Raw genomic sequence first — 27,753 nt, forward strand, 5'->3', positions numbered from 1 at the left:
TTAAAATCAAAATACATTTTTTTTTACATAAATATACACACAAATTACAAATAGTTCCAATAAGAACACACCAAAATTTATGAACTCGTAGAAAAACTCTTAAACAAAACTTATATGCCACCACCAACTATCGGCACAGACCTATGATTATACACAATACACAACCAAAATTCTTACATACATTGAAAATAATCACTTAGAAATGAACTACAAAAACAAAATCGCATATCACATTCTCTCCCTGATAAGTAGGGATGAAACCATTCACATTGAAGTCGATAGTACAAATTTATATCAGATGAGTTATGTGAATGTTCGTGTTGGCATCCATTAGAAATCTTGCTTGCGCGTTTGTTCCATCACCTACAGAAGAGGGAACAACTCAACAAAATAATTGTTTCAATTTCCAAACCTTTGATTCTAGCTTTCTATTGATTGTCTTTTGATTTCGCTACCATCTCCATCTGATGGCTCAAGCTTCTGGACATAATTATAAGCTCCTTCGCACGAATTTTTGAATCACTTCGTCTTATGAGAGAGAAATAAAATGGATCATAGGTTGAGCTGCGGTTGGACAAAGCAATAAAAACAAATAGTAAAATAAGGTTAAGATTGTAAATCTAGAGTCTTATTTCAATGGTTCATTGTCTTTTAATTTGTTCCAATGGATTCTTAGAATGAAATTCATATAAACAAATGAAATTTCTCGGAACATTTGTTTTTATTTGAATAGTAAAATGACTGCAATTAGAACGGAAGTGGATACAAATAGAAGTTATAGAACCATCCTTTTTTATGGGGTTTTTTCTAATCCATAAGTGTACAAGACAACTTGCTTGCACCTCGATTATGATTGTTTGACCCTACTACATTTGCTAGTCAAGAAAGCTGGAGGTTTTTGGATGGATAACAATGAACTAAAAAACTGTGCTCAACTGAAATTTGACCAGACAAAGTTTTCTACTTTTTTGCTAGCATCACCAATTTTTTTTTCGATTTTTTTTTCTTTTCCCCCTCACTTTCTTGCTCCCTTTGCACTTCTTGCTCTCAATTTTTCTTTATCACTCCCTCATGCTCTTGTTCTTGCTCACTTTCTTACTTCCTCTGCACATAGGTCCATTCGGCACTCCCACCCGTCTAATCAACCCCACCCTCTGCTTCAAATGTGAAATGTGAGATCTAAACATTTCAGATCTAGAAGTGCCCTCGTTGGCTGTGAGAGGGTTGCAAATGGTAGAAGAGTTGTTGGCAATGAGAAGGTCAACAATGGAGGATGGGAAGAAGAAAAGTGATGGAGCAAGAGGAAGAGGGAAAATATAGCATTTGGAGAGAGTACTAGAACAAGATTCGAGAGAGGAGGAAAAAGAACTAAAATAAAATGTAAGTTTTTTTTTTTATAAAAAATAAATTTTCTATAATAAATAAATTGAAAAGGGTTAGTAAACCATATCATGGAAAACTAGGTTAGTAAACAAGAGGAAGAGGGAAAATATAGCATTTGGAGAGAGTACTAGAACAAGATTCGAGAGAGGAGGAAAAAGAACTAAAATAAAATGTAAGTTTTTTTTTTTATAAAAAATAAATTTTCTATAATAAATAAATTGAAAAGGGTTAGTAAACCATATCTTGGAAAACTAGGTTAAATCTCATTTGAGCCCAATTTTTTAGGTCACACTATCTAACTATCTATCTATATATATATATATATAAAAGGGAACAAGGTTTTTCATTGATGAAATGGAAGATTTTTAGGTTGGAAGGATCTTTTGTCTCAAGATTTCTGAAGCATTGTTGAAGTCTCAGACTCCGTTGGTTTTTGAAGTTTTGGTTTTTTTCTCCCTACTTTGCATGGTCCTTGTTGTTACATATGGTTGTTCTCATAACTGTAGATTAAGTGGTTTTCATTCAAGAGCCAATTTGTTCCATTATGGGTTGTTTTGATTGTAATTGCTTTACTTTTTTGGCTTTGTCTAGTTAAGGACTTCTTTTGGTTGTATTTTCATCATTTTGGTTATTTTGTTTCTTTGTATTATGAGCTTGAGGTCACACTATCAAATAATTCAAGAAAACTAACACCATAGTTCAAACTCATTCCCTCTAAACTCTGTCATATTCGTGATTTTCATTGACCATTAAGCCAACTCATGCTCTGGACTAAGAGTGGTAAACACCATCCTTGGGAGACCAATTGATCTCACATAAAAAGAGGGGGAAACAAACCATTTTTATAGTCCCAAATAGGCACTAACCTTTGGCACCTCAGTGAGCTGTTGTCTCTGAATCGTTGTTCCTTGCTGACTGGTAACTCTCTGATGACCCCATATTTTGATTTTCAATAGCTTGCTGCTGGGAATGTGGTTGATGGCATTCTTGCTGCAACCGCTGCTCATGTTGTTGATGGTAATGATTGTCAATGTCATATGGCTGCTGTTGTACTTGCGGCCAACTCCTTGTTCCCGTCTGTTGATTGGCAGGTCTCAATTGTCGCCTTCTTCTCCACTTAAGATACTCTATAAGAAGTGAGTTTATGCTAACAGTAAGCCCCAATCCGGTGATTGCAGAAAGGAAAACAGAGAGAACGGGGTTTACATTAAGCTGCATGTTGAAAGAAGAGAGAATAGTGGTTGATGATCAAGAGCATTCAAAATATTGAGACTAAAATAGGCAGAAAGCAATAGGAAATGCTTATACTTACTATTGCATAATATACGTGAGCAAACAGGATGACTATGGCGAACTGGAAACAGGCATAAGCCCAAATGCAAGCTCTGCTCGCTGCCAACATTGAAATATCAAAAAGATTATTGGGCAATGAAAGTACAACAAAGTCAGAACTTTTATAATCTAAGCAAGAATGAGAGACCTTATTAACAGGCTATCACACATAGCATGTGAACCTTGGCAATTTCCCTATCGCCCAACTATTGAACATCTTTTTCTCCTTTTCTCGAGTCAAGACACAAACGAAGTAAAGTATTTTATTATTATTATTACTATTATTGTATAACTAGTGCACGTTCTTATCAAGTAGTTATTTGTATGTATCAACACCAGCAAAACACAATTCAAAGGTATGAGGTGAACCATGCCACCATACACCAGGCCTTTAGGCCGCTCTTTTTTGGCCATGTTTCACCCCTTTTTTCATACAACTTTCGTCACCTATTAATTAGAGAGAGAGAGAGAGGGTCAATCATGCACCATACTAATAACTCTCAAAAGAAAAGTTATTGGCTTGGTTTTTGGGATGAAAATATGCTAGTCGTAATGGAAGTGATTTACTAATATGTTTCCCCCTTAATGCCCATGTTTTGATAGTTGCGGCAATTGAGTACTCATAGAGTCACATTCCTATGTGAGTGTACTGTTTTGGTACTCTTGAGCTTATTTTCTGCAGTAGGGTACTGATGGAGCATTTCGCCAGCAGAGTCTTTGAGGGAGCATTGTTTTAGCATTTAAAAATCAGAAAGAGAGCATGTGTATCTGTAAGACATGTGAGAACTCAACTCACTGATTGAGTTGGCATCTGTCAGTAACCCGTGAGTTGAGTGAAGCAATGGGAAGGCTGCAATGGGCCTGCAATGCCCATTCAGCCTTGAATTTCCTCATTGGAGACCAACAGAGGAAGGCATGCCATTTTTGGGGGGGAGGGACACATGCAAGGCTACATCATTCCTCCTAGTCCTATCATGGTGGGGCCTATCCTAATGAACTTTTAGAGGTCACATTTCTTTCTACCCCCTTCTCACAATGTCTCAATTGGAGCCTATACAATACCCCAAATCTCAATTAATAAAATCATATACAGAACAAAATTACAAGAATCCCAAGTTGTTTGTATACAACTGATTTCATTTCAAACAATTCACTTTTCTGGAGCTTACAATTAAGGTGTTTACATATTCTCATAAAATAAACCTCATATCATACAGCTCCATAGATTCTTTCACCATTTAATTAGAATACAGAGTTAAGCAAGATAATGAATGCTGGAACGATGTAATATATTTATCCATAACAGTAACTGACCCATCGTGGAAACAGTCATAGATGAAAGAAGACCCAAAACACATGAAAAGGGCAAGGAAATGGCAAGTGCACGAGGACCCATGTCAGGTACCTGTTAAAACAGAATTCAATGGTGGAAATTAATTTGATTCGAGAGATAGGGACTGAGAATAAGGATAAAAGAGCAGGAAGCACCAGCACCATGAGGATTTAAAAATTAGAGGGAAAAAAGTGAACCAAAGCTGTGAGAAAAATTGTAGGAAATCCAAAAGCTAATTGCTAAGAAAGAGGGATTCTTTCAATATATACACAGTAGTTATCATTTTCAAAGGAAAGTCATGCATGCAAAAACGAATTTCCGTTATCATGTGCAGTGACTCCATAAAGGAGACTTCCAAACACTAGGAATCGTGATAGAGATTCCTTAGGTATTTTAACTGAGAGTTCTACCAACTTTGATGGAGTTCATCTCTTTGGATGGGCTCTACCTTTGGTAGATTTCATTTGATCAATAAAATTATTTTCTATAAAAATAAAAATAAAAACTAAAAACTAAGTTCTAGGATAATATTTAGGGAGAAAAGTAGCAGGAAAGTTGGGAAGAAAGCATCAACTATCAGCCTAACAGTCATAATATCTTTTGGGGTTAAAAGACACTTTTGGTTCTTCCACATGCATGAAAGTAACAATTTAGTCCTTGAACTTTAGTTGATAAAGATTTAGTCCCTATACTTTTAAAATTGTAACGATTTCATCCCTATACTTTATAATTTATGACAATTTAGTCCCATCGTGAAAAATATTAGTATGATTTATACACGTGTAGATTGATAAACAAATCAAGAACCCACATTTATTTGTAAACTATAAAGATTAAGTTGTTACATAATAAAATTTGACACTTAATTATGATGAAAATTTTCGCAATAGGGACTAAATCATTACAAATTGCAAAGTATATAGACTAAATCATTACTTACTGTTATAATTCTATAGTTAGGGTTTTCCATTCTTGTAAATATTTTGTGATATTTTCCTTTTCTATGCTTTGTACACTTGTATATATTCATATCTTTGGTGAATGAATAAAGCATCTTGATTCTTTCTCAAACCTAAGAGTTTTACATGGTATCAGAGCCCTCTAAACGAACTTAGGGTTTTGTGAACCTTAGGGTTTGAGAATTTAGAACCCATTTGTGATACGTCTAGGGTTTTGTGGAGAGGTGAGTTTACATTTTTGCTCACAGTCGTCGTCTTCGGTTCGTTCGCCGTCGTTAGCCGCCGCCGTCGGGGAAAAAAAAACAGTTTTTTTTCGACACTGCCTAGTCCAACGAGGAGCCCAGTCGCTGATCTACAAAACCCCAAAGTCCGATTACCATCTGACCAGCGCGTGAGGCTCACGCGCCGTTGCTCCATCTTGCCATCCGTCCATGCACCGGCGCATGTAGGCGCGTGCGCCGTCGTTTTTCGTCCGTCTTCTGTGGGTTTCCTCAATGTTGTTGGCTCTTCTTGGTAGTGTGTTTGTTTGGGATATATAGATATACTCACTGCTTGTATAGACATCTCTTGAGTAAATTAGGGTTTGATTCTCTGCTGTCCGGTGTCTATTTTTTTTAGGTAATGGCTGATAAGAAACCAGTAATGTCAGAGATTGTTCCTATGTTGTCAAAAGTAACTGAACACAAGTTGAATGGATCCAACTACTATTCATGGAGATCAAATCCAGGATGTGTTGTTTGCTATTATTGTTATAAACCTGGCCATACGAAACGTGAATGTAGAAGATTGCTGAATAAGAGTTAGAGGATGCCATCACCCTCTGCACATGTCGCCTCTACTCCTGATAATCTTGACAAGTCAATTACGATTTCTGCAGAGGAGTTTGCTAAATTTCAGCAGTATCAAGAGTCATTGAAGGCATCATCTTCTACTCCCATTACGACCATCGCAGAGACAGGTAACATTTCTAAATGCCTTCTTTCCTCCACGTCAAAATGGGTCATTGACTCTGGCGCTACAGACCATATGACAGGTAACCCCAATTTATTCTCTATCCTTTGTACATCTACCTCTTCACCTAATGTCACGATAGCTGATGGAACCTCCACTCCTGTTTTAGGATCAGGAACCGTCCATCTCACTGAATCAATTTCTTTGTCATCAGTTTTAAATATACCAAATTTCTCATTTAATTTGATTTCGGTCAGTAAACTCACTCGTGATCTTTATTGTTGTATCTCTTTTTTTCCTGGTTATTGCTTATTTCAGGATCTTACGACGAAATAGACTATTGGTAAAGGGCGGGAATTTGGAGGTCTTTACATCTTTGAACCACAAACACCCACGGCCATCACATGCTCTAGTGTGTCGTCTTCCTTTAAAGAGCATTATCGTTTGGGTCATCCGTCTATCTTTGTGTTGAAGAATCTTCGTCCACAACTTCAACATTTGTCTTCTTTCGATTGTGAGTCATGTCAGTTTGCTAAATTTCATCGTTTGAGTTCGTATCCTCGAGTCAATAAACAAGCTAGTGCTCCTTTTGAATTAGTCCATTCTGATGTTTGGGGTCCATGTCCTGTTGAGTCCAAAGGAGGGTTTAGGTATTTTGTTACATTTTTCGATGACTATTCTCGTGTTACGTGGTTATATTTAATGAAAAGTCGTTCTGAGTTACTTTCTCATTTTCGTAACTTCCATGCTGAAATTCAAACTCAGTTTAGTGGTATTCTTAAAATCCTACGGAGTGATAATGCTAAGGAATATTTCTCTCATACACTCAAGTCTTATTTAGATGCCCATGGCATTCTTCATCAATCTTCTTGTGTTGATACTCCATCTCAAAATGGGGTTGCAGAACGAAAGAATCGTCATCTCCTTGAGACAGCTAGAGCTTTGATGTTTCAAATGCATGTTCCAAAATCCTTTTGGGCTGATGCTGTTTCCACAGCTTGTTTCTTAATAAATCGCATGCCCTCTTCCATTCTTAAGGGTGAGATACCTTTTCGTACTTTATGCCCCAAGCAACATTTGTTTCCCATTCCACCCAAAATATTTGGTTGTACCTGCTTTGTTCGGGATGTTCGACATCAGCATACCAAGCTGGATCCAAAGTCCTTAAAATGTATTTTCCTTGATTATTCTCGTGTCCAAGAGGGGTATCGGTGTTATTGTCCTAGTCTAAATAAATATTTAGTCTCTCCTGATATCACGTTTTTTGAACATACCCCATTTTTTTTCATCACCGTCTTTCTCTTTGAATAAAAGTCAGGGGAAGCATAAAGAATTAGAGGATGATTTCCTTGTCTACACAGTTATTTCTCCTTCCGATCCTCTTCCTGATTCATCTCTACCTGTGGCTACCTCTACTCTTCCTCCCATCGTTAAGGTCTATACTCGACGACAACCTCCTCCAGTTCCATGCCCTGTACCAGAGTCTTCTTCGTCATTGGATCCAGAAACGGGTGATGATATCTTCCTATTGCTCTTCGTAAAGGTAAACGTACATGTGCTCATCCTATTTTCTCTTTTGTTTCATATAACCATTTGTCGCCTTCCACATATTTATTCATTACATCCTTAGAGTCTGTATTCATCCTGAAAACTGTTCATGAGGCTTTGTCTCATCCTGGTTAGTGTGTCGCAATGGTGGAGGAGATGACTACCTTAGATGATAATTATACTTGGGATTTAGTTTCTCTCCCTGCAGGAAAGAAGGCTATCGGTTGTAAATGGGTGTTTGCAGTTAAAGTCAATCCTGATGGTTTTGTTGCTTGGTTAAAAGCGCGCCTCGTAGCGAAAGGCTATGCACAAACTTATGGCGTTGACTATGTTGATACTTTTTCTCCTATAGCAAAAATGGCATCTGTGAGGCTGTTTATTTCATTAGCTTCAATCAATCATTGGCCTTTACATTAGCTCGATATTAAAAATGCATTTCTTCATGGTGATCTTCAAGAAGAGGTATATATGGAGCAACCACCAGGGTTTGTTGCTCAGGGGGAGAATGGAACGGTGTGTCGCCTTCGTAAATCCTTGTATGGATTAAAGCAGAGCCCACGAGCTTGGTTTGGTAAATTTAGTCAGTGATTGAAAGCTTTGGAATGCGGAAGAGCATGTCAAATCATTCAGTCTTTTTTAAGAGATCTGAGGGTGGTGTCATCTTGTTAGTCGTATATGTGGATGATATTGTAATTACTGGCGATAATGCTTTAGGTATCCAGTCTCTAAAGACCTTTCTTCATAGTCAATTCCATACAAAAGATTTGGGCATGTTAAAATACTTCTTAGGAATTGAGGTAATAAGAAGCAAGAAAGGAATTTTATTATCACAGAGAAAATATGTACTTGACTTGTTGAATGAAACAGGAAAGCTAGGGACTAAGCCATGTAGTACCTCAATGATGCCCAACCTACAACTCACAAAAGATGGAGAATTGCTAAAAGATCCTGAAAGATATAGGAGGTTAGTTTTTTTTTAAAAGGAAACAAGTCTCTTTATTCATTAAAAAAATGAAGTGAGACTAATGCTCAATTTATAAGGAATTCATAAGGATCAGCAGGTGCACCCAGGCATCTCAACTAGGTTGACACCCCCTTAGCACTCCTCATCACATCCTAACTCTAGAAAAGCCTTTAAATTAAGCGATACAATGGGAAACAATACTTGAAATGATAACGAGAGAAACTGGAAAATCGTAACAAGAGACAACAAAAGACAACTAAAAACAAAGCAACGAGAACTTCAGAAAGCTGGAGAAAGGAATGAATGCCAATTTAGACTGATTTCTTGGCTAGAGTATGCTGCAAAAGATTTTGAGAGGGAGCACCAAAGAGAGGCTTTCAACTTGGCAACTTCAAATCTTGAGAACCATGGGGTTTCCTTGTCTTGGAAGACTCTTTGGTTCTGTTCAAACCATAATTCAGTTAACACAGTCTTGACAGTATTGACCCACAGAATCTGGTGCGATTTCTTGACAGCCGGCCCTATCAACAGCTGCAGCACATTTAGGCTAAAATCTGCTCCAAAGGACCAGCTCAAATTGAAGATATTGAAGAGCGAAAACCAGCAACTTTGTGCATAAAAGCAGGTAAAAAATAGTTGTTGGTCTTCCCCATTCTTCTTACACAAAACACACATATTGGGGGAGAGGTAGTGGGAGGCAAGCTTCTTTTGCAGCACACTTGAGAAGTTTAGGGATTCAAAAACCATTATCCAAAGGACTATGTTTATTCTCCTTGGGCTTTTTGATTTCCAAATAGCTTCATAAAGTAGAGGATCAATTCGAGGGGCTTTGCGAAGGAAGTTGGTTAAGGATTTAACCGAGAAGGCTCCATTGGGTTCCAAAGACCAAACCTTTGAGTCCGAGCAATCTTGCACCTTTAGGTTAGAAATGAGACTTAACAAATCTTGAAATTCAGTAATCTCTTCATCTTTTAAGTACCTCCTAAAAGAGATGCTCCAAAAGTTGGTGGTGTGATCCCAATGCTCTCTCACAGAGCTATTTGGATGAGTGGCCAGTCTAAATAATCTGGAAAATCTGGATGAAAGTGGAAGATTGCCCATCCAAACATCTAACCAAAAGCCAATATTAAGCTTATTGCCCAAAACAAACACCGACAGATTTTCCACCTTCAACCAAGCTCTTGAAATGTTTATCCATGGGCTTCTAAGGCAGCCCACTGCCTTAACTGAGGTGTGACCCCTAAAAATGCTACTGCCATGTATACTTTTGACCACTCTGCACCAAAGGGAAGAGCTTTCAAGCTGGAATCTCCAGCCCCAATTTGCTAAAAGAGCTAGATTTTTCTCTTTTAAGCCACCCAAACCAAGGCCACCTTCTTCATGAGATTTGGTCACAAGTTCCCATTTGGCTAAATGATTAAGTTTACCCCCTTTGTGGCCTTCCCAAAAGAAATTTCTCAATATTCTTTCTAAGATATGCAACACTTTAATAGGAATCAAGAAGGAAGACATGTAGTAAGTGGGGAGGTTTGAGAGTACCGACTTACAAAGGGTTGCTCTTCCTCCTCTTGAAATGTTGTATCTTCTCCATTTATCAAGAGTACCTTGAAGTTTATCAATAACAGGCTGCCAGAAATCAATCTTTTTCGGGTAACCTCCCAATGGAAGTCCTAAATAGAGAAGGGGAAAGTGCTCTGCTTTACAATTGAACTTTTCTGCCCACTTATTCAGCATGTCTTGGCCAAGGTCTATACCACAAAGAGATGATTTCTCCCAATTAATTTTCTGTCCAGAACACCATTCAAAAAGGTCAAGAGTAGCCCGAAGAGACTCTAACATATCATCATCATATTTGCAAAAGATAAGGGTGTCATCGGTAAATTGCAAAATTGAATTGTGGACTTGATCCTTCCCAACCAAAAGGCCTTCAAAACGATATTTCTCATGTAACCGGTTGATTAAGGCATTTAAGACTTCTCCCACAAGGATGAAAAGGAAAGGAGAAAGGGGATCTCCTTGCCTAATTCCTCTAGATACAACTATCCTTCCACGAGGCCTTCCATTGATAAAGATGGAGAATTTTGGATTGATGATGCAACCAAAAACCAAGATATCCATTTTGAGTTGAAATTCTTCCCAATTAGGACTTTTTAAAGAAATGACCAGCCCACTCTATCAAATGCTTTCTCCAAATCAAGCTTTAGAAGCCATCCTTTTTTTCCTTTCGATCTATAGTCCTCGACTGCTTCATTTGCAATTAGGATAGGGTCTAGGATCTGTCTTCCCTCAATAAACGCACTTTGAGTGGGGGCAATTATGCTTGGCATGATTCTTTTTAGCCTCTCAGCTAGGACTTTTGCTATTAGCTTGTACAAGAGGGTAGTGAGACCGATTGGTCTGAAGTCTTTGACTTTCACTGCATCAGTCTTTTTTGGAATTAGGCAAATAAAGTTCTCTTTAATACATGAATTGAGCTTACCATTGCTGTAGAAATCATCAAACATTTTTATAAGGTTGTCTTTCAGAAGGTGCCAAAAATGGATGAAGAATTCTGGTGTGAAGCCATCCGGCCCTGGTGCCTTATTCCTTCCTAGCCCTTTCACTGCTAGCTTGATTTCCAGAGCAGAAAAACTTACTAGCAACTGCTCATTTTGACTTCTTGAGACTCTTGACCAGTCAAGGTTGATGGGAATGACTCAAGGATCGTTACTTGTTGAGTATAAAGATGAGTAGAAGGCCAAAATAATATCTTCAACATCCCGGGTGGATTTGGTTGGAATATCTTGATCATTAAGCAATTTTGCAATCAAATTCTTTCTTTGTCTGGCAGATAGGAATCTGTGGAAGAAAGAAGTGTTCTCATCCCCTTCTTTTAACCATTTTAGCTTGCATTTTTTAATGAGGCTTCTTTCTTCTAGTTGGTAAAAGGCTAGGAGATCTGCCTTGAAGGAAAAGGCTGCATCTTCATCACTGACTTGAGGGAATACTCCCACTGTTAGAGAGTCTTTTCTATGAATTTCTGTTAATAAGTTGTCCTCTTTCATCTTCTTCTCTTTTTCATAGTCATGAAACCATTTCTTTAGGACTGATTTTGTTTCTCTTAAGTTGGTGGAGAGAGTAAAACCTGCCCATTTATGTTTTTTCTTCATTTTCAGACATTTTTCAATCAATTTACAGCAATCCTTGTTGCTCAGCCAATTGTTACAAAATCGAAATGGTGAGGGTCCCCATTCAAAAGCTCCTGCTTCTAAGGTAAGAGGAAAGTGGTCTAACATGGTTCTAGCTTATCTTACAACAACCCTTGAATTATCAAAAGCTTCTTCCCATGTGTTTGATACAAGAAAACGGTCTAGAAGAGATCTTAAAGCACCATTACCCTCCCTAGACCAAGTGAATTGTCCATTTGAGAGTGGAATTTCCAGCAGGTTGTTTAATCTGATGAACTTATTGAAATTATTCATGTCCTTCGTTGCTCTACCAACTGGAAATCTCTCGTGCCTTCTTCGAATGTTGTTGAAATCTCCACCAATACACCACGGATCATCAAATTTCTCTGCCAGAGAGGATAATTCTGCCCACAATCTTCTCCTTTCTCGGTAATCACAAGGGCCATATACATTTGTTATCCAACAAATCTTTTTGTTTAACGTTTGACATTTGATTGAAAGGGAGAATTTATCTTTTGAGCTGCAAGAGACTAGAATTTTGCTCTCATCCCACATTGTGAGTATGCCTCCCGATTTTCCTTTAGCTTCCACCAAGTCCCAACCTACCTCTTTTGAGCTCCAAAGGCTTTTGATAAATGAGCCCTCAATTCTGTCTTTTTTTGTTTCTTGGATAAGGACAATATCCGGATTGACTTTTTTCAGAAATCTTTTTAGAAGCAATCTTTTTGAGGAATCCCCTAAACCTCTTGTGTTCCAAGTAACTATCTTCATTAAGGCCCACCGAGGATTCTTCAACACTTTTCCCTTTGATCAAGCTAAGATGAAATCACACTCTTTTATGATGGAGTGTAGGGTTTGTGGTACAACTGACAAATTTAGAGGAGGGGTCGGGAAAATGCTTTCACTAACCTGTGAATGTTCATCCGGAGGAGGAAGAGCTAACTTAGGGAGAAGTCCATGCCTTCTTGATTGTCATCGAGTTCTTTTTTATCTTCAACATCATTAATATCTGGCTCCTCACTGCTCACACTAGCCAACAAGTCATCATCTGAGTCTTGGGAGAATGGAGAGGGGAAAATAAACTTATTACGGCTGGAAAATTGGCTATCTGTAGAGGTTTTATTACTTCAGGTGCAGTGTAGAGAAGGTTGGATAGGACTCCCTATCAGGCCTCAAAGTTTGAGGATTGGTTTGTAGGTTACACGACTTACTTCAAGAATATCCGGGTTGGAGATGGCTGACCAAGGGTTTTGAAAGGATGTGTGCTTTCTGATGAAGTGTCTGGGAAAAGGTCGCAGCCCAAATGAATTCGATTTTGCAAAATTGTGATGCTTGAATGGCTTAATCCTTTTCACCTTTTGGAGCCGTCTGTGGGAGGAAGGAATAGAGATTGAGGCCTTCGGCTTCTCTGTGATAAAATCTTAAGTAACAAACTTCTCAACTTGGTTGGAGACGAACCGGCTTTCTGAGTAGAAAAGATCGGACCAGATTTCCCCGAATCAATTTTGGCGCCTTTGTGAGAAGAATTTGAAGGGTCACGACCCTCTGACTTATTTCCAATCAATAAATCATTTTTGGCGCCTTTTTTAGGGGAAGTTGAAGGGTCACGACCATTTGTAATTATTCCTTTAATTAAATCTTTGTCCTCTGCAGACGACTCTGAAGGTGGTTGCTCGGGAAGATCAAAAGGCTGAGGCGTGAGATATGAATGAGGGGGCGGCTCAGAGGTCGAGCGGCCTCTTGACTTCTTGGCCTTGGATTCAATCTCTCTCATCTTGCTTTCTTTATTATCCACAAAGACTCCTGGACTTCTAGAGAATTTAATGTTGCAGGTGGAGGGAAGTAGGAAGTTGAATTTTGAATTTAATGGATCACAATAAATGCCTTCATCACATTTAACTTCATTTATCCGAATTAAATCAATGGGATTTGTAAAGTCAGATTCAAATAAATCACCCCTGACCTTACTAGGAGGGCTGGATGTTGAGATATCTCCGAAATTCAAGTAGATTGATCCTTTTTCTTCATTTGATATTTCAATTGTTGTTGGGATAAAACCACAAAGATTCTCCTTTACTTTAATTTTGGCCTCTGAAACATTGATCAAATTAAGTGTTTCCATAGCAATGCTTTCTAATCCCCCAAAGTATTTTCCAATGGCCTCAAAGGTCTGCTTGCACCAATAATCGAGGGGTAAGTTCTTGATAGAGATCCAACCCCCATAACCCCTGACATAAGCTGGTCTACCATGGGTGGAGTTGTTCCATCTTTCGAATTTCAGATGGAAGGAGCCAAATTTCTGCCATTTGCCTGAGAAATTATTTAGTTCATCCAATGAGTCTTAATCCATTGTTACCAGGGCATTTTCTGCAAATAGAGGATTGATAATAACATTAGATTGAAAGTGGTCTGAGTGCCTTACAAATATCAAGCCAATTATCAAATTGAAAAAGACGTGAGACAATCCAAAGGTTAGAAAAGTCAGGTTGGAGCACATCAGCTTGCTTGATCACCCATTGATGCTACCTATTCTGTTTTTTGACCACCGAAACAGGGGAGACAGGGAAACTCTGGTTCCTTGGGGAAGTCTGCGACTGAAGAGGGGATCTCAGTGATGGCTTGTCTATAGCTGAAGGGGGGATTTGTTCTCAAAAGAACACAAGTTTGATAAGGAATTCTTGAGGCAGCCGCTGACCATATCATTGAATTCTTGCCAGCCTGAAGTGTCATCCCCAAAAGGGATGTGAATGTTTTTTCTTCCTCCCGTTGAGGGCCAGACTGCACATTCTATGAACCAGCCCCTACTTTCCCGGAATTTGGAGAGGCAAATGACACACCGATCAACCCTTTCTTTAAGGAGGAAAAATTTGAAAGATGAACCATACAGTAATCTCTTCAAGTTACCCTCTAGCCATTGCGCCATTAGTGGAGAGAAAAGAACTTTTTGTCCTTTTTTCAAGTCTTCTATGAAAAATCTATTGCTCACTTTCCACATACAGAAGAAATGAACACCTATTTTGCAACTCTTCACCTCCATGGAGTCTGAGGCTGACTGTAGAACTAAAATACCAGCGTGGTTTGGTGTGGCAAGAGTTAAAAGCCAAAGCTGGAAAGCAGGGTTGAAACAAGGGAGGAAAGGAGGTCAGAGGAAGGGAGGGAGTCGGAGGGAGAACAGAAGGGGAGGGGAGGGAGAGGCGATCAGAGGGAGGGAAGGCTGAGGAAGGCATGGTGGGCTCCGGTGGGGTGGTCGGAAGGGGGGATGCAGGGGAAGGGAGAAAAGAAGGAGAGAGGGGAGAGCATTTTGTTTTTTGATCCCTCAAGATATAGGAGGTTAGTAGGAAAACTTAATTACCTTATAGTGACTCGACCCGACATAGCCTATTCAGTAAGTATTGTGAGTCAGTACATGTCATGCCCTACAGTTGATCATTGGGCTGCATTGGAACAGATTCTTTGTTATTTGAAGGCTGCTCCAGAACGTGGTTTATTATATAAGGATTATGGTCATACTAATATTGAATGTTTCTCAAACGCCGATTGGGCAGGATCTAAAGAAGACAGAAAATCAACCTCAGGGTATTGTGTTTTTTTTTGTGGTAATTTGATTTCTTGGAAGAGTAAGAAGCAAAATGTGGTGTCACGTTTAAGTGCAGAATCAGAATATAGAGCAATGGCACAATGTGTGTGTGAATTGATTTGGATATATGAACTTCTTGTTAAGTTGGGATTTGAAATCACCACACCGACAAAGTTGTGGTGTGATAATCAAGCAGCACTTCATATTGCTTCTAATCCAGTATTTCATGAAAGGACTAAACATATTGAAGTTGATTGCCATTTTGTACGTGAGAAAATTCAACAAGGGTTGGTATCTACAGGATATGTGAAGATTGGAGAACAATTGGGAGATATCTTCACGAAAGCATTGGATGGAAGACGTTTAGATTATCTATGTAACAAGTTGGGCATGATTAACATATATGCTCCAACTTGAGGGGGAGTGTTATAATTCTATAGTTAGGTTTTCCATTCTTGTAAATATTTTATGATATTTTTCTTTTCTATACTTTGTACACTTGTATATATTCATATCTTTGGTGAATGAATAAAGCATCCTAATTCTTTCTCAAACCTAAGAGTTTTACACTTAATAAAGTCGGAAGTGATGAGGGTGCTAAGGGGGTGTCAACCTAGTTGAAATGTCCTGGTGTACCTACTGATCCTTTTCGTATCCTTGTATTATGAGCATTAGTCTCACTTCATTTTCGTAATAAATAAAGAGACTTGTTTCCTTTTCAAAAAAAAAAAAAAAAATCATTACTTACTAAAGTTCAATGACTAAATTGTTATAAATTTAATAGTACAGGAACTAATCTTTACCAAATAAAGTTTAGGGACTAAATTGCTAATTTCATGAAAGTTCAAGGACCAGAAGTGTTTTTTAACCTATATTTTGGTGTATTAAAAAATAGGGTAATTGCAACGAGTAGAGGCTAATAATTAAGTGTACAACAGTTTTAAAAAATTGAAAACATAGCAAAATCTAGAAATGATAGACTTTATCACTAATAAACTCTTATAAGCGATGGTGTCTCACTTTTTTTTTTATTGAAAAGGAAACAATTCTTTTCATTGAAGCGATATAGTCTATCACTGATAGACTTCAAGAGTTGGATCTAAGTTTTGCTATATTTGCAAATCCTTTTGCATTGTGCTACATCTACTTATACCGAGTTATGTTTGCAACTAACCCAAAAAAATAAGTATGAAATTTAGGGTGGTCTTATCTTTCAAATTTTCTTATAGGGTTGTAATTTGGGGTGGTCTTAACAAGAATATCCATCAACCTTTGGAGGTGTATCTTTTGGGAGGAAGCTAATGCAAATAGTGCCCGCCACCTGCAACTAAATGAACTGGAATTCTGTTGTCTAAAATTCAAGCTGATCTTGGTTTTGGCTAGACTAGAGAAAGGAATATTCCCCATTCTAATTAAGTGGCTTTTGAGATCCTAACGGAGGCAATTCCTTTCAAAATGGTGCTATACAAGAAATATGGTATTGCTGGTGAGCATAGTTTATGGTCTTCTAAATGTTCTTAATAAGAATCCGGCTCCCTCTATAGTTGCCATCTACTTCAATTATGAAGGTTTTCCTTTTGGTGATGACACTGTCTGCTGCTGCCGCTTGTAATTCCATGCCATTGGTGGAGATGATGGTTAGGTTAAGCTGTAGCTGTAGGTGAAGAGGAGAGACGTAGAAGAGCTATTAGTTGGTAAGGAAGTGAAGGTCAGCCAAATGAGAAGCCCACCCCACTCAATTACTAACTGAGAAAAAAGAATGGTTGCAATTTGGGTCTATTTTGAATGCATGTTAGCCAAGAGTCCAAGATTAAGAGAGTGTCGAGAACTCACAAAATAGAGCCACAGCACCATAAAGTGACACATCCTGACTCCCCCATACTGGAGATGAGCTAGCCCAAATAGCAGCAAGAAGAGTGAAGGAGTAGATGGCATTCACATTCACGTGACTTAAAATATAACAAAGATAAGATCTAAAGTATCTGATTGACATTTGCACAACTTATTTGAATTAGAGTCGGTCTGATCATCTATAAGTATCATAAATAAGCGGAATACATCCGTACCAAAAGTTGCTCCAAAAAGCAGAAATATGCAAGCATGCTAACCAACACAAGCACCGGTATATTCTGCCAAATCCTATGAGAATGAAAGAAAGTGAGACAACGATTCCATTGCATTTCCTTGTATTGGTGCTAAAAATGCCTTCAAGAAGAATGAATATTATTAGATGAAAGAAAATTAAACACCACTTGTTGAAAAGAAAAATAAATGTGGAGTAATTTGGGACTCCAACAAAAATAAAAACCAAATGAATGATTACTCTACACACTACACCACATGCATTTGGGAGACCAAAATTTTCAACGTCTCTGAGTTGATGCATAAGAAATGAATAAAATATATTATCAATTTTTTCTATAAAAACCAAACCACCTTGATGCATAAGAAATGATGTTTTTCAATCTTAGTTAGGTAGGTTAGCAGCAATTATACACAATTATCTCTTAAAAGCTTGTTTTCCCCTTCATATAATGCATGATATTTGCTTGAGGAGTAATCAAGCATTGAAAAACATCATCGGCAACAAATTAAACAAGTATCATACAAAAGTGTCAACTTCAACCAAAAGGTCAAAGGTTCAAACCTCCGCCTCACAAATTGTTTAAGAAAAAAAGAATAGCAGATTGTTTCGTGTTATTGTTCAAATAATCCTGTCTTTTCACTAAAATTCATATTCTATGAATTATCTGCAGTCAATGTTTCCATCATCTATCGTCTTTGTTCCCATCTCCCTCCCCAAACCTCTTTATCCGATCTACCTACATCTTCTTTTCTCCACTAAGTTCATATCTTTTTCTTATATATATTAAACATTTATGTAAATTGGTCAAAACAACACTAACATTAACTGTCCTAGTCCCTTCTTTCCTCGAGAAATCTCAACAAACGAGCTAAAACATAAAAGAAGTTTAAATTATGATACATTATCTTCATGTCCAAATAAAAGAGGAAAAGATCTGTCATAGTAAGAAGCCAACTAACCTATAACGATTGGCTTCCCTCTGCTGCAATGTTACTGGGGGTCGTCTAATAACAGGGGGTGTGTTATGTAATTTTAATAAAGTCACTGGCAAGTTTTGAACATCCTGCTTGCAAATATCACAGATCTTGTTACCTTTAATGCTGAACCACTTAATTGCACACTCTTTGTGAGCGAGAGCTAGGTCTCCTTTGCAACTGCATTCCATTTTAAGAATATCCCCGCCTTCCACCAACTCTAAAAGACAGATCCTGCATACCGCTTCATCCTCAGGAATATCATCACCAGGAGGTTCACTTTCTAAGGCAAAAATCCAACTTCAGCGTGTCAGTTTTAAAACTATAATCATCCAACTGCAAACATCATTGTCAATAGGTGAAAAGGAATCCCACAGAGCATTATGTCAGATGTTTTGCTTCTTGGGAATATTTGCAGTGAAGCAAACTAATAATAAGAAATTACATGGAGAGAATGATAGTTGAACACCAGGTATTTAGCAGCAAAAGGGAGCGGCATAATTACAGTCAGCAAACTGTTCCAATTTTAGGTTGGTTTCAAGCAATTTTAAGGCAGTATAATTCAGTGTTTAAATTGGCATCATAAAGGACACCAACATTGAGTTGGACACACACACACATGTTTGTATTTTTGTCTCCTTTTTCCCCATACAAAAATAAAATTTCTTAAATATTGAACTCTTCCAAAGTCACATCAAAAAGGTGTTTCAGCTATTAGCATACTAGTCCCTCCTTGGCCAAAAAGACAGTCAAAAGACGAACCTGCCTTCTAACAGATTACAAAGCTGACTAGTTCCTGATTAACAACCCAAGAAACAAAATATTTTTAAATATGATGCTTTTAAGAGGAAGAAATAAAAATAGCTCAACTTTGCTTATGTACTACATTTAGTGATTTAAATATTATCTAAATTTTAAAAGGTTTGTAGCATAAAAATAATCACCCTCCTCTAGTAGAGGATTTGAAGATCTAAAATCTCCCTTACAAGAGGGAGTGGGCTGGTCAAGAGTTTTACCATCTTGTTTTCAGTTTTCATCTCGTAATATTACTATTTTATGTAGGTAAATGTAGTTACGTAGTAATATAAGTCAAATCAGTACAGTTGTAACTGAACAAACCATTTACAGTTTTAATATTTTTATATTAAAAATTAGTTGACAGGTATGTTGCTTTAAGAATTCTATTACGGCAAAAATCATAAAAAGAAACTGAGCATCTAGGATATAAAACCTCTATGATATTTCTTGGAAGCAATCAGATGTTTCCATGTTTTTTCTCTTTTTTTTTTTTTTTTTAATCAAAATGAGAGAAGCTTTTATTTTTATTAAGTTTTCTTGGTCTTATTGCTAAGTTCTATACTTCTCGGTGATTTTGCAGTGAAATTGTTCTTTTCCATACATTTAGAGAGGCCGTGTCCTCAAAGTAGCCATGCAAGTAGAAGACAGAGAGGTTATCAAATGGGAAGGTGTAATTCACAAGAAACACCAAGAGTCACTATAAATTTAATTATACTATTTACCGATTTCCTTTGTTTGAGAAATAGAAGCGTCTCCAGCCCCTGGATATTGTGGACCTGCAGACACTATTCGAATTAAACCTACTGAATCTAATCGCCTTAAAACTCTAGGCTTAACATTCAGAGGAGCTGATAATGAACGAGCAATCTGCTGCTTGGCTTCAGTTTTCTGAAAGAATAACAAAATCCACTTTCAGAAGGAAAAGAATAATGCAATATTCACAAGTTGTAGGTATCAGGAGTGCATATCTGTACGCATTCTACCAGCAAAAAAATATGTGAATATTTACAGCTGTTTCATGAAATTTAAGAAATTTGAAAATGTTCATACTTACAAGGAAATCAGGTTGGCACTCCATATTTGTTGCTTTCAATGTCTCAGTATCTGAATTTGAAATTGGCGTGGTTGGTAAAGAATGTGTAGCTTTTGTAGATGAGGTGATAAGAAGTCTGCTAAGAGAAAAAGATCTCAGAGGAGTCGGCTTGTCTGGACATCTATTTGCTCGTTGGACCTCTGGTAAAATGGGAGTGATCATGTCACCATCTGGGAAAGATCGTTTTGCTCCAAAGCTTTTATGAGAAAGCAAGCTTCTCACTGAAGATTTGGTTTTTACCAAATTTGGTCTAGGAGGCAATCCTCCCCTACTAGAGCTAGCACTTGAGGTTGATGGACTATCTAACCTCAAAAAGGACGAAGAACTCTCCAGAGTCCTTACTGGGATTTGCAAAGAGGATAATTTGGCCCGTCTAAGCTGTTGCAATAAGGATGTTTCTATACCTTTTTCCTCTTCATCGTGTTTCTAAGGAAAAGCCAAGATCATTCTCAGTAAATATAATAATTTAGCAACCCAAGAATAAAAAAGTATGGATATGTTAAAGCAAATACCAATTGAACTAAGGCACTTAACCATTCAAAAATCAATCAACAATAGACTGAAATAAAAAAATGAAGATGTGTTTTAGCAAGTTAATTATTTCCTACAGTTAGTTTGTTTCCTGATTTTTTTTTATTTTTTTTTTTTGTGGGGGGGGGGGGGTGAAGAGTCATAGCCCACACCTACAGTTATTCAAAAAGAAAAGTTCCAACCAAAGGGAGCAGCTAGTGTGGACCACCTTATCAACTTATGCTCAAAATCACTTTTCAGAAAGCAATGAGCCTATAAGAGTAAAGGCCAACGGAAACGCAAAGCTTCCAACATCTTTTTGGTTTCTAAAAACAACTTTCAGGGAGACCCCAGATATCTCAGCTTTCATAAAGAGAAAAAACCAAAAAGAACGCAATGCTTATACACTCCGTAGACAATAGGGAATGGGTTAAAACAAATGTGTAAAAGGCTTTTCAGCCTGAAATGATTTCAGAGTAAGCATTTTATTTTAGTGAGCTCATCGATAACTGTCTCATTCCCTGATAGACTCATGATTAGAGTATGAAACCCATCGTTTTGATCAAGTAATAAAATATATATTACGTGTATTAGTTAGTCAGTTGTAACAAATTGTTTGTCTATTATTGTAAAATCTGTTATTTTCTGTCTATAATTATTTGAGAGGTATGCTTGTAATGTCTATTTGGGAGGTATTCTTGTAATTATTTACTAAATGAATAATTCTCATATTTGCCAGCATAAGCTTAACATCTAATGGAGTAGGAGATAGGTCGTGCATTCAAACCCCTACAAGATCCGGAGGATGTCAAGTGTGCTCTCCAGTTGGCTCTCCATGACGATGTTTTTCCTCCCTAATTAATATCAGTTTTCACTGGTTGGGTTTTCTACAAACTTCCAAACCTACAAGTGAGAGAGAATATTAAAGTGTTGATATAATAACTTAAGTTTTTGGGTCAATCGGTGATTTAACACCACTTCAAACCCAGGTAACTTCTCTCCAAGTTCTAAGTTAATATCAGGTAAAGTGGTAGAGGAGCGACACCATATTTGATTGGTAGTAGCCACAGAGAGAAACCAAAATTCATAACTGTTCAAAAAGAGAGAAGCCATTTGGGAGTTTTATCGGGAGAAAAATCAATTTGCAGTATTTCAAGCTCTTCCACATGCACTGTACCTAACTACTCTCTTGTTAGGGAGGTAAATAATAACAGAAAAGGAAAAGGAAAGGTGAAAGAGTATCCAAAACATGAGTCACCAAATCTGTTGTAAATTAGTTAGAAATTATTCCAACACCACCAACCAAAGCAAGCCATGTGTACCTATTCTTTTATTCCTTTTGTATTATTTTGTGCCCACATTGAAGGTCACTGTGTATATAAGTTGGAAGGGTGATTGTACCAATATATATTGAATACAAAGTAAAAGAAAAGTATTCCTCCAAAATCCAAAGATTATCATTCTTCAACTTGGTATCAGAGCACTATGGCCAATGCCACACTCGCCGGAAGTTCCTCTTGTACCGAACCTGTGAAGTTCAGTACACCACTGTTGAATAAACTGCTTAACTAGCTCACCACCACAAAACTAGAATGCGGCAACTTCATGCTGTGGAAGACACTCGCGCTACCTATTCTACGCAGCTACAGACTCGAAGGACATCTTTCGGGGCAGATCCCCTGTTCTCCAATGTTCGTCCAAACAACCTCCAGCTCCCAAGTGATCAGTGATGACAGAGTAAGCCCATCAGTAGAGAGGTGCCTGAATCCTCAATATGAAGCATGGTTGGCCGTCGACCAACTATTGCTAGGATGGTTGTACAACTCGATGGCTCCAGACGTAGCCATCCAACTCATGGGATATGAAAACACGAAAGAACTGTGAGATGTCATCCAAGAGCTGTTTGGAGTTCAATCCCGAGCTGAAGAAGACTACCTACGACAAGTTTTCCAGCAGACACGAAAAGGGAGTCAGAAGATGAGTGAGTATCTAAAGTTGATGAATCTACACTCCGACAACCTTGCTCAGACCGAAAGCCCTGTCTCAACCAGAGCATTAATCTCGCAAGTTCTTCTCGGCCTTGACGAAGAGTATAATCCGGTAGTCGTGGGGATACAAGGCAAACCAGGTATTTCTTGGTTAGATATGCATTCCGAACTTCTTTCATATGAAAAACACTTAGAACATCAAAAGTCTGTCAAAATGCATAGCTTCTTTGTCCAGAATCCTTCTGTCAATATAGCTTTCAACAGGCACATAAATGGAGGAAAGTCACAGTTCAATGCAAATCGGCAACAGGGAAACAACTCAAAAGGGAACAATCCAAACCACAATCCATTCAATGGACAAAATGGAGGTCGAGGGCATGGAAGAGGACGAAACAGTAACTCAAATCGACCAACCTATCAAGTCTGTAGGAAATACAGTCACTCAGACTTGGCATGCTATCATCGATTTGATAAAGAATTTTCTCAGAACACCGGTCAAGGCAGAGGCAATCATGGATCGACTGGCCCCAATAACAATGCCATTGTTGTATTCACGGCTTCACAGACTTCCAACCCCTTCATGGCCACACCGGAAACAATAGCTGATCCTACCTGGTATATCAATAGTGGAGCTATGAATCATGTTACACCTGATTACAACAACATCAACAATCCGACTGAGTATCGAGGTAATGAATTGGTTATTGTAGGTAATGGTGAAAAACTGCATATCTCTCACACTTGTAAATCTTACTTGTCTGATGGACGAAATAAGTTTATACTAAATGATGTACTATGTATGCCTAATATTGCAAAGAACTTGATTAGTATATCCAAACTAGCTCATGACAATGTTGTGGTTGTTGAATTTCACACTAATTGTTGTGTCATCAAGGACAAGGCTACAGGCAAAAACTGCTGAAAGGGGAGCTTGACAAAGGACTGTACCGACTGAAAGGAGCTAAAGTACTAAAAGGCAATACAAAGAGAGGAGGACCTGCTCAATACAAAAATAATCACCCGACTGCACTTGTTCTATCAGGAATTAGGATAAATGTAGTTGAGTCAAGAGCTACCTGGCACAGAAGACTAGGACATCCGTCGACTAAGGCATTAGACTATATCATTAGAGAATGTAATTTACCTTTCAAATCTAATGAAGAAAATGAATTTTGTGACTCATGTCAACTAGGAAAAGCAAGTGAGCATCAAACAAGTTTGAACTAATACACACTGATGTATGGGGACCAGCCCCAATCGCCTCTACTGACGGGTATCGGTACTATATACTATTCTTGGATGACCACAATAGATATGTATGGATATATCCCATGAGACAAAAGAGTGATACTGTCTGCATTCAATCACTTTACAAAACTTGTCAATACTCAATTTAAGTCGGGGATTAAAATGCTCTAGTTGGACAATGGAAAAGAGTATGACAAAATTCATCGCATTTGTGAATCAAAAGGCATCTTAATCAGGAAATCGTGCCCATACACCTCTGCACAAAATGGCCGAGCAGAGTGCAAGCATCGGCATATAGTCGAAACTGGACTCACGTTACTTGCACAAGCGTCTATGCCTTGGTCATTTTGGTGGGAGGCATTCTCCACAGCAGCTTACCTAATCAATGGCATGCCTACAACCGTACTGCAAGGTAAATCACCCGTCAATATAATGTTTGGCTCTAACATTGATTTCTTCAATCTCAGGACATTCGGATGTGCTTAACTACACTCAGAGAAATGCGTGTACATTGGACCTAGCTCACACCACAAAGGGTACAGATGCCTAAGTCCATCGGGCCGAATCTATACCAGTAGACATGTGAAGTTCAATGAGAACAACTTCCCATTTGCATCCCCATCATTTACCATGATCGCCCAGGCGATAGACCCCACGATCCTGAGCTCTCATCGCTTAGCAAGATCGCCCAGACGACAGACCCAACAATCGTTGAGCTCCCATCGCTTAGCAAGATCGCCCAGACGACAGACCCAACGATCGCTGAGCTCTGATCGCTTAGCAAAATCGCCCAGACGACAGACCCCACGATCACTGAGCTTCCATCGTTTAGCAAGATCGCCTAGGCGATAGCCCCCACGATAGCTGAGTCGTTAGTTCCAAGCCTCCAAACAGTGCTCAATAGCCTACCTCAGTCACGACCATCACCACAAATGAATCCTACACCTATGTCATTTTCCGACCACGCTCAAAATACTAAAAGCCACACATCATCTCCAAGCCCTACATCATCCCACAATACAAACCCACATTCCTCCCCACCTTCGAGTTCCAACCAGGACTCACCATGGCCCACAAATCAAGCCAGCCCGGACCAACGTGACAGCTCCAATATACCACCTGTGCCATATCCTCCGGACAACTTGTTCTTGGCTACCTCACCACAAACTGCCATCTCTTCCCGTCCCTCACGTGTCCCAACTCACCCCATGATAATCAAAGCAAAGGTTGGTATATTCAAACCCAAAGCCTGGATGACAAGCAGAGCAACTGACTGGTCTCAAACAGAGCCCACACGGATCCAAGTTGCAGTCGCGACCCCTCAGTGGAAGAATGCTATGGATGTGGAATACTCAGCTCTCATGAAAACAAGACATGGACATTGGTCTCACCTTCTCCATCGTACAATGTAGTTGGCAACAAATGGATATTTCGATTAAAACAAAATGTGGATGGCTCAATACAACGGTATAAAGCCCGACTGGTTGCAAAGGGCTTTCATCAACACCATGGCGTGGACTTCTTTGAGACATTCAGCCCTGTAGTGAAATCTTCAACAATCCGGGTAGTAATCAGTGTTGCTGTATCACAATGTTGGTCCCTCAGACAACTTGACTTCAACAATGCATTCTTAAATGGTAAGCTCACAGAGGATGAATACATGTGCCAATCCCCTGGATATGTCAGCCCTCAATATCCGGACCATGTCTGCAAACTTGATAAGGCCATCTACGGCCTAAAACAAGCTCCACGAGCACGGAACACTGCCCTCAGCTCTGTCCTAACACAATGGGGATTCCATCAGTCTCGCCCAAACATCTCATTATTTATCTATCGATCGATGGCGTCAGTAATATTTCTACTTGTCTAGGTGGACGATATCATCATCACAGGTAACAATCCCAAACTAACTAAGCGACGAATCAAAACTCTTGATGTTCAGTTTGCACTTAAGGATCTGGGGAAACTCCGCTACTTCCTAGGCATACAAGTTCACTACACAGAGTCTGGTCTACTGATGAACCAATCCAAATATGTGGATGACTTACTGCACAAGCTGAACATGACAGATGTGAAACCAATACCATCACCCAGTGTACAAGGCAGAAAATTATCCAAGAATGATGGTCAGCCAGTCTCTGATCCATATATCTATCGCAACACCATAGGCGCCTTTCAGTACCTAACACACACACGATCAGACATCACATATGCCGTCAACCAACTCAGTCAGTTCCTTCAGACACCAACTGATGTACACTGGCAGGCAACTAAGCGAGTACTTCGGTATGTCAGCAGCACCAAACACTTTGGCATTTACTTCCAACTAAGCCCGAACTTAACTGTCTCTGCCTACTCAGATGCTGAATGGGCCTCCAACCTTGATGACAAAAAATCGGTTGCTACCTACTGCACATTTGTTGGAAACAATATTGTCTCATGGTCGTCAAAGAAACAGTCTATAGTCACACGGTCGAGTACAGAGTCTGAATATCGGGCACTGGCACATGCTACATCCGAAGTTCTCTGGCTTCAACAACTACTCTGTGAGATGGGACTAAAGACAAATGTTCGACCGGTTATATGGTGTGACAATCTGGGAGCAGGAGCATTAGCAACAAATCCAGTATTTCACTCTCGAACTAAACATGTTGAAATTGACATCCACTTTGTTCGCGACCATGTCCTAAAAGGAGAGATTGTCATACCTATGTTCCATCGGGAGATCAACTAGTTGATTGCCTCACCAAACCACTCAACAATTCTCAATTCTACACACTCAGATCCAAACTGGGAGTACTTGAAGTACCCTCCAGTTTGCGGGAGATGTTAGGGAGGTAAATAATAACAGAAAAGGAAAAGGAAAGGTGGAAGAATATCCAAAACATGAGTCACCAAATCTGTTGTAAATTAGTTAGAAATGATTCCAGTACCACCAACCAAAGCAAGCCATGTGTATCTATTCTTTTATTCCTTTTGTATTATTTTGTGCCCACATTGAAGGTCACTGTGTATATAAGTTGGAAGGATGATATCAATATATATTGAATACAAAGTAAAAGAAAAGTATTCCTCCAAAATCTAAAGATTATCATTCTTCAACTTTACCGTCCATCCAGGTTGAAAAGTGCAAGAACGCATGGAACAACATTTTAAAATAATGCTCATATCATAAATCATGCTAGTGAGAACAGAATGCCGATGATAATTTCCACAAACGGATGGGATAAACGTAAGAATGTAGCTGAAGTATATCGTTTAAGGATTGAACAAAACCACCTCGGGATGATCCGGAAAAACTGAGGTCGATTCTTGGGTGCGTTGAGATCGAGCTGCAGCATCCTCCATCAAACTCCACGAAATCGATGAAACGAATAGAGAAACCCTTCGAAAACGATTGAATCTCTACCGGAAACAGGCCAACGCTAAGATGCAGAGACCCTGAAATTGAACGAATAACAGATACCTCGAAATGCAGAGCTGAATGGTGATCAAGGGCGCAACGGAAGAGAGTGAGTTTGTTGTAGATTGCAATGGGTTTTTTCTCGAGTGGCCATAAGAAACAAATTGCCCGCCAACCGTGTTAATTCTGTCGGAACTAGATTATTACTTTCCTTTTTTATAAGTTAAATTATTTTCAAATTCTTTATTTCAAAAAAATAACAATAAAAAGAAACAAGAGGTTAATCATCAATTTTGAAGTTGAAGTTTAATTCTACATCATATATACGTATTATAAGAATATATATATATATATATATATATATATTATTTTTATCTCTATATTTTAAATTTGTTTAAATTTAGTCCTTGTATTTTCAATTGTCCAATATTAATCCACG

General features: G+C 38.5%; 1 protein-coding gene across 2 annotated transcripts; it reads right to left on the reverse strand.

Annotated features, from left to right (window-relative positions):
• On the reverse strand, positions 1-27,516 carry LOC150034256 (uncharacterized). Of its 2 annotated transcripts, XM_090317789.1 has the most exons (10): positions 27,191-27,510; positions 20,127-20,591; positions 19,795-19,960; positions 18,393-18,557; positions 18,260-18,293; positions 17,281-17,353; positions 4,030-4,120; positions 2,696-2,775; positions 2,250-2,595; positions 1-564 (listed from the first exon to the last, which is right to left on the reverse strand). In XM_090317789.1, the coding sequence occupies exons 1-9, from the start codon at positions 27,257-27,259 to the stop codon at positions 2,260-2,262; spliced, it is 1,479 nt and encodes a 492-aa protein (XP_090173915.1). In that variant the 5' UTR covers positions 27,260-27,510; the 3' UTR covers positions 1-564; positions 2,250-2,259. The 2 variants fall into 2 exon arrangements, with proteins under 2 accessions (XP_090173915.1, XP_090173914.1); XM_090317788.1 differs by having other exon boundaries at positions 18,260-18,557; positions 27,191-27,516.
• Between the last annotated feature and the right edge of the window lie 237 nt (positions 27,517-27,753).

Source organism: Benincasa hispida, chromosome 9, assembly GCF_027475165.1.
Source record: "Benincasa hispida cultivar pf3 chromosome 9, pf3_genome.v1.1, whole genome shotgun sequence".
Taxonomy (NCBI): Eukaryota; Viridiplantae; Streptophyta; class Magnoliopsida; order Cucurbitales; family Cucurbitaceae; genus Benincasa; species Benincasa hispida.